The sequence below is a fragment of the Oncorhynchus masou genome, chromosome 5, assembly GCF_036934945.1.
Source record: "Oncorhynchus masou masou isolate Uvic2021 chromosome 5, UVic_Omas_1.1, whole genome shotgun sequence".
Taxonomy (NCBI): domain Eukaryota; kingdom Metazoa; phylum Chordata; class Actinopteri; order Salmoniformes; family Salmonidae; genus Oncorhynchus; species Oncorhynchus masou.
The window spans coordinates 5,629,024-5,641,840 of NC_088216.1; the positions used below are offsets into that span (position 1 = coordinate 5,629,024).

Genomic DNA, 12,817 nt, shown 5'->3' on the forward strand with positions numbered 1-12,817 from the left:
ATGATGAGCTGTGTGAGAATGAGCTGAAGAAACATAAACATAATGAGCTGTGTGAGAATGAGCTGAAGAAACATAAACATGATGAGCTGTGTGAGAATGAGCTGAAGAAACATAAACATGATGAGCTGTGTGAGAATGTAGCTGAAGAAACATAAACATAATGAGCTGTGTGAGAATGTAGCTGAAGAAACATAAACATAATGAGCTGTGTGAGAATGTAGCTGAAGAAACATAAACATGATGAGCTGTGTGAGAATGAGCTGAAGAAACATAAACATAATGAGCTGTGTGAGAATGTAGCTGAAGAAACATAAACATAATGAGCTGTGTGAGAATGTAGCTGAAGAAACATAAACATAATGAGCTGTGTGAGAATGAGCTGAAGAAACATAAACATAATGAGCTGTGTGAGAATGAGCTGAAGAAACATAAACATAATGAGCTGTGTGAGAATGAGCTGAAGAAACATAAAGATAATGAGCTGTGTGAGAATGAGCTGAAGAAACATAAACATGATGAGCTGTGTGAGAATGAGCTGAAGAAACATAAACATGATGAGCTGTGTGAGAATGAGCTGAAGAAACATAAACATAATGAGCTGTGTGAGAATGAGCTGAAGAAACATAAACATGATGAGCTGTGTGAGAATGAGCTGAAGAAACATAAACATGATGAGCTGTGTGAGAATGAGCTGAAGAAACATAAACATGATGAGCTGTGTGAGAATGAGCTGGAGAAACATAAACATGATGAGCTGTGTGAGAATGAGCTGAAGAAACATAAACATGATGAGCTGTGTGAGAATGAGCTGAAGAAACATAAACATGATGAGCTGTGTGAGAATGAGCTGAAGAAACATAAACATAATGAGCTGTGTGAGAATGAGCTGAAGAAACATAAACATAATGAGCTGTGTGAGAATGAGCTGAAGAAACATAACCATAATGAGCTGTGTGAGAATGAGCTGAAGAAACATAAACATAATGAGCTGTGTGAGAATGAGCTGAAGAAACATAAACATAATGAGCTGTGTGAGAATGAGCTGAAGAAACATAAACATGATGAGCTGTGTGAGAATGTAGCTGAAGAAACATAAACATGATGAGCTGTGTGAGAATGTAGCTGAAGAAACATAAACATAATGAGCTGTGTGAGAATGAGCTGAAGAAACATAAACATAATGAGCTGTGTGAGAATGTAGCTGAAGAAACATAAACATAATGAGCTGTGTGAGAATGTAGCTGAAGAAACATAAACATAATGAGCTGTGTGAGAATGAGCTGAAGAAACATAAACATAATGAGCTGTGTGAGAATGAGCTGAAGAAACATAAACATAATGAGCTGTGTGAGAATGAGCTGAAGAAACAAACATAATGAGCTGTGTGAGAATGAGCTGAAGAAACATAAACATGATGAGCTGTGTGAGAATGAGCTGAAGAAACAAACATAATGAGCTGTGTGAGAATGAGCTGAAGAAACTTAAACATGATGAGCTGTGTGAGAATGTAGCTGAAGAAACATAAACATAATGAGCTGTGTGAGAATGAGCTGAAGAAACATAAACATAATGAGCTGTGTGAGAATGAGCTGAACTTCAAAGGTACTCTCGCAGGTGGCATCTGAAAATCCAAGGTGTAAAAGAGGTAGAGGGAGAGGATATTAGAGAAGCAGTCATTAATATCCTGGGAAAGGTGTCTCCGTGCATCAAAGACAAGCTGAGAGACGTGATCGACGTGGCACATCGACTTGGGAAACGAAGATCTGAAGGACCCCCTCGCAATATCATGTTGCGCTTAACTATGCGCCATTACAGGGACATCATCTGGAGAATGGCCAAGGGGAACACGTTTCTGGACGAGAAGAAGCTCCGCATCAAAGAGGTTCTGATAGCGCAGGATCAGACTGCCAGGGAGAAACTGTGGCCGCTTATACAGAAGGCACAACGAGAGGGAAAGAAGGCTGGTTTCAAGGGCCCACGCGCGTTTATCGAAGGAAGAACGATTACTGGGTAACTCTGTTGACATGAACCATACTGGAACTGTGAGTACTGCCAAGACTACAGTTAACGTACTGCCATGAGTTAATGCACCGTGCGAAGGAAGAATGATTACTGGGTAACTCTGCTGACATGAACCATACTGGAACTGTGAGTACAGCCAAGACTACAGTTAACGTACTGCCATGAGTTAATGCACCGTGCGAAGGAAGAATGATTACTGGGTAACTCTGTTGACATGAACCATACTGGAACTGTGAGTACTGCCAAGACTACAGTTAACATACTGCCATGAGTTAATGCACCGTGCGAACTACAATTTATCAACACTTGCCAACCAAAAAAGGTGGGAAAAAGAGATGTGTTATTCTGTTGACCACCGCTACCTCAGCTGAGGGGAGTTTTCCATCGGAGTAATCCTCTGCTTCACTGGTTGTTTTATTGTTCACCTTACTACTTCTGTTATCTGGTTTGTGCTCTTTCTTTCTTTTTAATGCAGGAGTTTGTTTTCAACTCACTCAATATCGTTAGTCTGAATGCTCGGGGTTTGAGAGATCTTACTAAAAGGAACGCCTTATTTTATTTTTCTTGTAAAAGCAGGAACGCAGATTTTGTCCTTCTTCAGGAAACTCATTCGTGTGAAAGTGATTTGAAATTTTGGAAATCACAATGGGGAGACACATGGCCTATTTCAGTCATGGATCAAATCATTCTGCTGGTGTTTTGGCACTTATTCAATAGTGCATCTAATGACTTAGATGCACTATTGTAAAGTGGCTGTTCCACTGGATGTCAGAAGGTGAATTCACCAATTTGTAAGTCGCTCTGGATAAGAGCGTCTGCTAAACGACTTAAATGTAAATGTTTAAAGGTGACGTTCTAGAATCCACATCTTCACAGTTTAAAGGTGACGTTCTAGAAACCACATCTTCACAGTTTAAAGGTGACGTTCTAGAATCCACATCTTCACAGTTTAAAGGTGACGTTCTAGAAACCACATCTTCACAGTTTAAAGGTGATGTTCTAGAATCCACATCTTCACAGTTTAAAGGTGACGTTCTAGAAACCACATCTTCACAGTTTAAAGGTGACGTTCTAGAATCCACATCTTCACAGTTTAAAGGTGACGTTCTAGAATCCACATCTTCACAGTTTAAAGGTGACGTTCTAGAATCCACATCTTCACAGGACGGCAGATGGGTCAGAGTAACTGTTAAACTTGACAGTGCTATTTTCATCATCTGTAATGTGTATGGACATAACTCACATGCTCCTAATTTTTATTTTTATTTTTTTATTTTACCTTTATTTAACCAGGCAAGTCAGTTAAGAACAAATTCTTATTTTCAATGACGGAACAGCGGGTTAACTGCCTGTTCAGGGGCAGAACGACAGATTTGTACCTTGTCAGCTTGGGGATTTGAACTTGCAACCTTTCGGTTACTAGTCCAACACGCTACCCTGCCGCCTAAGACCCTAAGACCCTTTTTACCAGAAAAGTAAAGGATTTAAACAACATATACTCGGAGGCTTTTCTAATAATTTCTGGGGATTTGAATGAAACACCTGATGCATCTGCTGATCGTTTTCCTCCTAGAGCGAGTCAACGCCCTCAGAAATAGTAACATTATCATTACATTATGCAAGGATCTCTGTGTTGATGATACCTGGCGTTATTTCAATCCGGATGCTAAGGGTTATACCAACAAAACAGATTCCTAATTCACCCGTTTTGTTCCAATTTGTTATAGCTGTAGATCAGTTGGCTCCTTTTCTGATCATCACTTGATTTCCCTGAATTTACAAGCTACTAAAAAAAACAAAAGCTACTCGAGGATATTGGAAATTTAGCAACACACTTCTTAAAGATCCTATTGTCATTGGAAACATCAAATCGTTAGCAAAGATATTTTTGCAAGAAAAGACATGTGTCATGGAAGTAGATGGGAATTTTTCAAATGTAAAGTCAGTCATTAAATGTGCCAAAGAGCTGATGCACTTAAAAAGAACCTTAGAGAAACATAGTTGATGAGTGAGCTTGATAGTTTTCTAAAGAAATATAATCTATCTCAAGAAGAAGAGTCTGTATTTAAATCTTTACAACTAGAATTAGAACAGCTTTACACAGATCAAAGGGTGCCTTTGTCAGGTCAAGAGCAAAATGGATTGAAGAGGGAGAAAGAAACACTAGTTACTTTTTTTTCCCACTTGAAAAGAGAAACTACAAAAGAAAATCTATAACTGCACTCAAAATGAATGATGTGTTATGCAAAGATCCCATTGCAATGTCAACATTTGTCAATTCCTTTTATAAAAACCTTCACAACTCGCAATTTCAGGAAGATGGTTGTGTCCCTGTAATTGAGGATGATTTCCACTCAGTTTCCACTCAATTGGAGAAATTAGAGGCTCTGAAGTCAATGACAACAGGGGAAATCCTGATGGCCTGTCAGTTGAATTCTATAGACAGTTTGGGGAGTTACTAGAAGACCCAAAACTAGAAGACCCAAAACTAGAAGACCCAATTTAGAAGACCCAAAACTAGAAGACCCAAAACTAGAAGACCCAATTTAGAAGACCCAAAACTAGAAGACCCAAAACTAGAAGACCCAAAACTAGAAGACCCAATTTAGAAGACCCAAAACTAGAAGACCCAATTTAGAAGACCCAAAACTAGAAGACCCAAAACTAGAAGACCCAAAACTAGAAGACCCAAAACTAGAAGACCCAATTTAGAAGACCCAAAACTAGAAGACCCAAAACTAGAAGACCCAATTTAGAAGACCCAAAACTAGAAGACCCAAAACTAGAAGACCCAATTTAGAAGACCCAAAACTAGAAGACCCAAAACTAGAAGACCCAAAACTAGAAGACCCAATTTAGAAGACCCAAAACTAGAAGACCCAATTTAGAAGACCCAAAACTAGAAGACCCAATTTAGAAGACCCAAAACTAGAAGACCCAATTTAGAAGACCCAAAAAATATGTTTCAAGATTGCTTTGAAAATGGGGAAATGGTCTCCACTATGAAACAGGGCCTTATTTCACTGATCCCGAAGCCCGATAAAGACCCTTCTCTCATTGACAATTGGAGACCAATTACTTTATTAAATACTGATTACAAATTGATTGCTCTGCTTTATGCCAAAAGATTACAGAATGGAATAGATACAGTGCCTTGCGAAAGTATTCGGCCCCCTTGAACTTTGCGACCTTTTGCCACATTTCAGGCTTCTGTCACGCCTTGGTCTTAGTATTTTGTGTTTTAGTTAATTAGTTGGTCAGGCCAGGGTGTGACATGGGTTTATTGTTTGTTGTAATTCTTAGTGGGGTTTTTTAGTTATTGGGATTGTAGCTGATTAGGGGTGTGTGTTGTATAGGTTTGGCTGCCTGAGGCGGTTCTCAATCAGAGTCAGGTGATTCTCGTTGTCTCTGATTGGGAACCGTATTTAGGTAGCCTGGGTTTCACTTTGTATTTCGTGGGTGATTGTTCCTGTCTCTGTGTTAGTGTTCGCCAGACAGGCTGTATAGGTTTTTCACGTTCCGTTTGTTGTTTTTGTTATTTCATGTATCGTCATTTGTTCTATTAAAAAACATGAGTAACCAACACGCTGCATTTCGGTCCGACTTTCTTGCGACAAACGAAGAACGCCATTACAGCTTCAAACATAAAGATATAAAACTGTATTTTTTTGTGAAGAATCAAGAACAAGTGGGACACAATCATGAAGTGGAACGACATTTATTGGATATTTCAAACTTTTTTAACAAATCAAAAATTGAAGAATTGGGCGTGCAAAATTATTCAGCCCCCTTAAGTTAATACTTCGTAGCGCCACCTTTTGCTGCGATTACAGCTGTAAGTCGCTTGGCGTATGTCTCTATCAGTTTTGCACATCGAGAGACTGAAATTTTTTCCCATTTCTCCTTGCAAAACAGCTCGAGCTCAGTGAGGTTGGATGGAGAGCATTTGTGAACAGCAGTTTTCAGTTCTTTCCACAGATTCTCGATTGGATTCAGGTCTGGACTTTGACTTGGCCATTCTAACACCTGGATATGTTTATTTTTGTAACATTCCATTGTAGATTTTGCTTTATGTTTTGGATCATTGTCTTGTTGGAAGACAAATCTCCGTCCCAGTCTCAGGTCTTTTGCAGACTCCATCAGGTTTTCTTCCAGAATGGTCCTGTATTTGGCTCCATCCATCTTCCCATCAATTTGAACCATCTTCCCTGTCCCTGCTGAAGAAAAGCAGGCCCAAACCATGATGCAGCCACCACCATGTTTGACAGTGGGGATGGTGTGTTCAGGGTGATGAGCTGTGTTGCTTTTACGCCAAACATAACGTTTTGCATTGTTGCCAAAAAGTTCAATTTTGGTTTCATCTGACCAGAGCACCTTCTTCCACATGTTTGGTGTGTCTCCCAGGTGGCTTGTGGCAAACTTTAAACGACACTTTTTATGGATATCTTTAAGAAATGGCTTTCTTCTTGCCACTCTTCCATAAAGGCCAGATTTGTGCAATATACGACTGATTGTTGTCCTATGGACAGAGTCTCCCATCTCAGCTGTAGATCTCTGCAGTTCAACCAGAGTGATCATGGGCCTTTTGGCTGCATCTCTGATCAGTCTTCTCCTTGTATGAGCTGAAAGTTTAGAGGGACGGCCAGGTCTTGGTAGATTTGCAGTGGTCTGATACTCCTTCCATTTCAATATTATCGCTTGCACAGTGCTCCTTGGGATGTTTAAAGCTTGGGAAATCTTTTTGTATCCAAATCCGGCTTTAAACTTCTTCACAACAGTATCTCGGACCTGCCTGGTGTGTTCCTTGTTCTTCATGATGCTCTCTGCGCTTTTAACAGACCTCTGAGACTATCACAGTGCAGGTGCATTTATACGGAGACTTGATTACACACAGGTGGATTGTATTTATCATCGTTAGTCATTTAGGTCAACATTGGATCATTCACTGAACTTCTGGAGAGAGTTTGTTGCACTGAAAGTAAAGGGGCTGAATAATTTTGCACGCCCAATTTTTCAGTTTTTGATTTGTTAAAAAAGTTTGAAATATCCAATAAATGTCGTTCCACTTCATGATTGTGTCCCACTTGTTGTTGATTCTTCACAAAAAAATACAGTTTTATATCTTTATGTTTGAAGCCTGAAATGTGGCAAAAGGTCGCAAAGTTCAAGGGGCCCGAATACTTTCGCAAGGCACTGTACCATTATAAATTAGACTCAAACAGGATTTATGAAGGGCCGTCACATAAACTCTAACATTCGTTTAGTCTTGGACCTTATAGATTAGTCAGATGCAATTGACTCAGATGCGGTTGTCTTTTTTTTGGACTTCTGTAAAGCCTTTGACACAATTGAACATGAATTTCTCTTTTCCCCCTACTGTAGGCCTCACTCCCCCCTACTGTAGGCCTCACTCTCCCCTACTGTAGGCCTCACTCCCCCTACCTCACTCCCCCTACTGTAGGCCTCACTCCCCCTACTGTAGGCCTCACTCCCCCTACTGTAGGCCTCACTCCCCCTACTGTAGGCCTCACTCCCCCTACTGTAGGCCTCACTCCCCCTACTGTAGGCCTCACTCCCCCTACTGTAGGCCTCACTCCCCCCTACTGTAGGCCTCACTCCCCCCTACTGTAGGCCTCACTCCCCCCTACTGTAGGCCTCACTCCCCCCTACTGTAGGCCTCACTCCCCCCTACTGTAGGCCTCACTCCCCCTACTGTAGGCCTCACTCCCCCTACTGTAGGCCTCACTCCCCCCTACTGTAGGCCTCACTCCCCCTACTGTAGGCCTCACTCCCCCTACTGTAGGCCTCACTCCCCCTACTGTAGGCCTCACTCCCGCTACTGTAGGCCTCACTCCCCCTACTGTAGGCCTCACTCCCCCTACTGTAGGCCTCACTCCCCCTACTGTAGGCCTCACTCCCCCTAGGCTCCTCACTCCCCTACTGTAGGCCTCACTCCCCCTACTGTAGGCCTCACTCCCCCTGTAGGCCTACTGTAGGCCTCACTCCCCCTACTGTAGGCCTCACTCCCCCTACTGTAGGCCTCACTCCCCCTACTGTAGGCCTCACTCCCCCCTTCTGCAGCCCTCACTCCCCCTACTGCAGCACTCATCCTCCACATACAACATCCGTTCTGCCAGTCACATTCTGTTAAAGGTCCCCAAAGCACACACATCTCTGGGTCGCTCCTCTAGTGACTGGAACGAGCTGCAAAAACACTCAAACTGAACAGTTTTATCTCCATCTCTTCATTCAAAGACTCGATCATGGACACTCTGACAGTCGTGGCTGCTTCACGTGATTTATTGTTGTCTCTACCTTCTTGCCCTTTGTGCTGTTGTCTGTGCCCAATAATGTTTGTACCATGTTTTGTGCTGCTACCATGTTGTTGTCATGTTGTGTTGCTACCATGCTGTGTTATGTGTTGCTGCCATGCTATGCTGTTGTCTTAGGTCTCTCTTGATGTAGGATTGTGGTGTCTCTCTGATCATGATGTGTGTTTGGTCCTATATTTTGTTTCACCTTTTGGTAGGCCGTCATTGTAAATAAGATTTTTTTCTTTACTGATTGGCCTAGTTAAATAAAGTTTAAATTAATGAAATATTTTTTTTTTAAATGAAGGATCCGTTAACAGAATGACCTGTATTTATCTTGAAAAAGGTTGCTTCCGATTCAAATTATAGGCTTTGTTTACATGATTACTTTCATCTGAATCAGTTATGACTTCGGAGGAAAGGCTATTACAGCCAGAAATGAGGACAATAGACCAAATATCGGACATCCTTTATGGCTGAACCGGACTGGAGAGAGAGAGAGAGAGAGAGAGAAAGAGAGAGAGAGAGAGAGAGAGAGAGGAGGAGGAGGGGATAGCCTAAGAGGAAGGAAACGGCGAGGGCTTCATCAACAGACAGGGGAGTCTCTTGTCAGGCTGATAGAAGGCTGGCTATATCAAATGAAAGCCTGACACGGGATACGCCACGGAAATCTCTCTGGCTGAGATAACGTCGTCGACGTTTACAGAAAATAATTCCAGCGGCTGGAGATCCAGATGTTTACGTAAAACAAGCTGTCAATCGTATTCTTGGAACTGGAACTTTCATCGCATTTTGTTTCTCTCTGTGCTGCTTGGGGGTGGCTACAACGGTGCCACATTTAACTCGTTTGCGTCACGCTTTGGAGTTTCCTCCCTGGTTCGACATTTGGCGTTTGCTGAGGTTTTGAGACCAAAACCGAAATTCCAGACCATTTTTTGGCTGGTGGGCTAAAGCTGCCTTCTCTGATGGGTTACATGGCGTGCGTTTGATCCTGGGGCTTTTGATCCTGGGGCTGCGCGATGGCCGCGTCGGGCGGACGGAAGAGCGAGAAGTTGGACGAGGCACAGGCGTTGGCCCGGAGCTGCGCGGGGAGACCGGACTTTCTCCCGTGCGACGGACTGTCCATCTGCGCCACACACAGCCATGGGAAGTGCTTCAAGCTCCACTGGTGCTGCCACTTGGGATGGTGTCACTGTAAGTAGCCTTGCTTAAAGCCCGTCGATGTCTCACTGTTCTCTGGGTTCTCCACGTGTTTCGCTGTGCTCTCCTCTCTCTCCCTGGTTGGAAGGAGAAATTCAATGCATGTCTATAAATAGCCTGTTATATGTGAATGTTTACAAGAATAGCAGCCTATTGTTTGACTTCAGACAATTATACTGCCCTACCAAGCAAAAAGGCAGTAACCGCCCATTGCGTGGAAGTGAGAAAAATGGCTTTTATTTACGTTGGTTTCATAGTAACTTTATACAGTTACTGCCAACATGACCCCTATTTTCTCCCGAACACAATACAATAGAGACAGGATACTTGTCCACATGATTAAGCATGTCTTTTAATTCTAGCAAAAATGACTAACTCATTTTCGATCAAATGAGCAATTACTGCCTTTTTGCTTGGTAGGGCAGAATAGCCCTCCTCCGGTTTTGTTGGCTTGTTAGTCAACGCAGACATTCTGACGTGATAGACTGCATATCTAAATACAGAGACTACATTCAGCTGATAAAACCGGTAGCAGGATAGAATATTGTTCCTAGTTATTCAATGTTGGCTCAGTGGTACAGACAGACAGACAGACAGACAGACAGACAGACACACAGACACACAGTATGATGAACCTCCACCAGTGTACTATTCATGGACTGTCACCCTCACAGCTGGAAGCTGCTGATACAGACAGACAGACAGACAGACAGACAGTATGATGAACCTCCACCAGTGTACCATTCATGGACTGTCACCCTCACAGCTGGAAGCTGCTCAGACAGACAGACAGACAGACAGACAGACAGACAGACAGACAGACAGACAGACAGACAGACAGACAGACAGACAGACAGACAGACAGACAGACAGACAGACAGACAGTATGATGAACCTCCACCAGTGTACCATTCATGGACTGTCACCCTCACAGCTGGAAGCTGCTGATAGAGAGAGAATGAATGACGTTAAAGATGCTGAATTCATTCAGCCTCTTATTCATCAACAGACCATGTCTGTCTTGCAGCTCAGCCTCAGCAGTTGGCTACTTAGATGACTAGGTCCTGTGTGGCTCAGTCGGTAGAGCATGGCGCTTGCAACGCCAAGCGCCGTGGGTTCGATTCCCGCTGGGGCCACCCATATGTAAAAGTAGTGGCCCCAGCCGACTTGTAAGTCGCTTTGGACAAAAGCGTCTGCTAAATGGGATATATTATTATATTATAATAGACTACACTGTCTTACAGTCTATAAGAATCTCATGACCAAGTCTCCAAGAATTCAGACAGGACAGACTGGAGTATTGAGGATCGTTGTCTGGACCTTGAGGTTATGAACTACAGTTGGCTCTCCTTACACCAAAATATGTTTTTGGGCAACAAGCTTGTTTCTCTGCACTACAACAGACATTGATGAAGGTATTCTATTGTTTCTCTGCACTACAACAGCTGGGTTATGATGAAGGTATTATCTTGTTTCTCTGCACTACAACAGCTGGGTTATGATGAAGGTATCATTACATTGTTAATAATGTATTACAACACCAATTTGTAAGTCACTCTGGATAAGAGCGTCTGCTAAATGACTTAAATGTAAATGTAAATGTAAGTAGTGAAACTGAGTGAAGTTACACTCAGCCACCAGTAGAGGGCAGGCTCACTTCCTCACTGTGACCAGGTCACACGTGGTGAAAACAGGTGATGGAAGACCAAGCCGAGAGAGAGAGAGAGAGAGAGAGAGAGCCCAACATCCCCACTAAACCTAATCATCAGACACACTGCACTTTATCAAGCGCCTACTGTACCTTCTGCAGCAAAGTGTTTGGAGTAAATATTACACTTTCAGAGGAGTGTCTGGAACTGCATCTGTCTAGACAAGCACCCATTAGAGTAGCATGGGGACTGAGTCCCAGAGAGAGTTTAGTTTTCCTCAGTCAACTAAGGAGAGGGGAGGAAGAAGAGGGAGGGAGGGAGAGGAGAGGGGAGGAAGAGGAGGGAGGGAGGGAGAGGAGAGGGGAGGAAGAGGGAGTAAATATTACACTTTCAGAGGAGTGTCTGGAACTGCATCTGTCTAGACTAGCACCCATTAGAGTAGCATGGAGACTGAGTCCCAGAGAGAGTTTAGTTTTCCTCAGTCAACTAAGGAGAGGGGAGGAAGAGGAGGGAGGGAGTGAGATAAGGAGAGGGGAGGAAGAGGGAGTAAATATTACACTTTCAGAGGAGTGTCTGGAACTGCATCTGTCTAGACTAGCACCCATTAGAGTAGCATGGAGACTGAGTCCCAGAGAGAGTTTAGTTTTCCTCAGTCAACTAAGGAGGGGAGGGAGGGAGGGAGGGAGGGAGGGGGAAGAGGGAGTGTTTAACAAGGGACCATAAAGCCCTGTGTTTAACCGGGGACCATAAAGCCCTGTGTTTAACCGGGGACCATAAAGCCCTGTGTTTAACCGGGGACCATAAAGCCCTGTGTTTAACCGGGGGCCATAAAGCCCTGTGTTTAACCGGGGGCCATAAAGCCCTGTGTTTAACCAGGGACCATAAAGCCCTGTGTTTAACCAGGGACCATAAAGCCCTGTGTTTAACCAGGGACCATAAAGCCCTGTGTTTAACCGGGACCATAAAGCCCTGTGTTTAACCGGGACCATAAAGCCCTGTGTTTAACCGGGGACCATAAAGCCCTGTGTTTAACCGGGGACCATAAAGCCCTGTGTTTAACCGGGACCATAAAGCCCTGTGTTTAACCGGGACCATAAAGCCCTGTGTATAACCGGGGACCATAAAGCCCTGTGTTTAACCGGGGACCATAAAGCCCTGTGTTTAACCAGGGACCATAAAGCCCTGTGTTTAACCGGGACCATAAAGCCCTGTGTTTAACCGGGACCATAAAGCCCTGTGTTTAACCGGGGACCATAAAGCCCTGTGTTTAACCGGGGACCATAAAGCCCTGTGTTTAACCGGGGACCATAAAGCCCTGTGTTTAACCGGGGACCATAAAGCCCTGTGTTTAACCGGGGACCATAAAGCCCTGTGTTTAACCGGGGACCATAAAGCCCTGTAGTTAACCTGGGACCATAAAGCCCTGTGGTTAACCAGGGACCAAGGGTTTGACGTGTGTGTGTGTGTGTGTGTGTGTGTGTGCGTGTGCGTGTGTGTGTGTGTGTGGGCCCGTGCGTCTTTGTCCATATGTATGTACGTTTTGGAGTAGTGAGACCCTAGAAACGCCTGTGAAATGTGTTGTCAGTCAGTTTCCTTTTCTGTATCGGTAACACAGTCATCTGTCCTGACTCTTGA

The 12,817-nt window shown here is 43.5% G+C and overlaps 1 protein-coding gene across 1 annotated transcript in view; it reads left to right on the forward strand.

Moving 5' to 3' along the window:
- Window positions 1-9,152: 9,152 nt before the first annotated feature.
- The window catches only part of LOC135531434 (UPF0524 protein C3orf70 homolog A-like), a 48,275-nt gene continuing 44,610 nt past the window's right edge, over window positions 9,153-12,817 (forward strand). Inside the window, exon 1 of the mRNA XM_064959483.1 lies at window positions 9,153-9,527. Within this exon, the coding sequence (XP_064815555.1) occupies window positions 9,353-9,527 (175 nt within the window). The 5' untranslated portion in view covers window positions 9,153-9,352. The remainder of the gene's footprint in view (window positions 9,528-12,817) is intronic.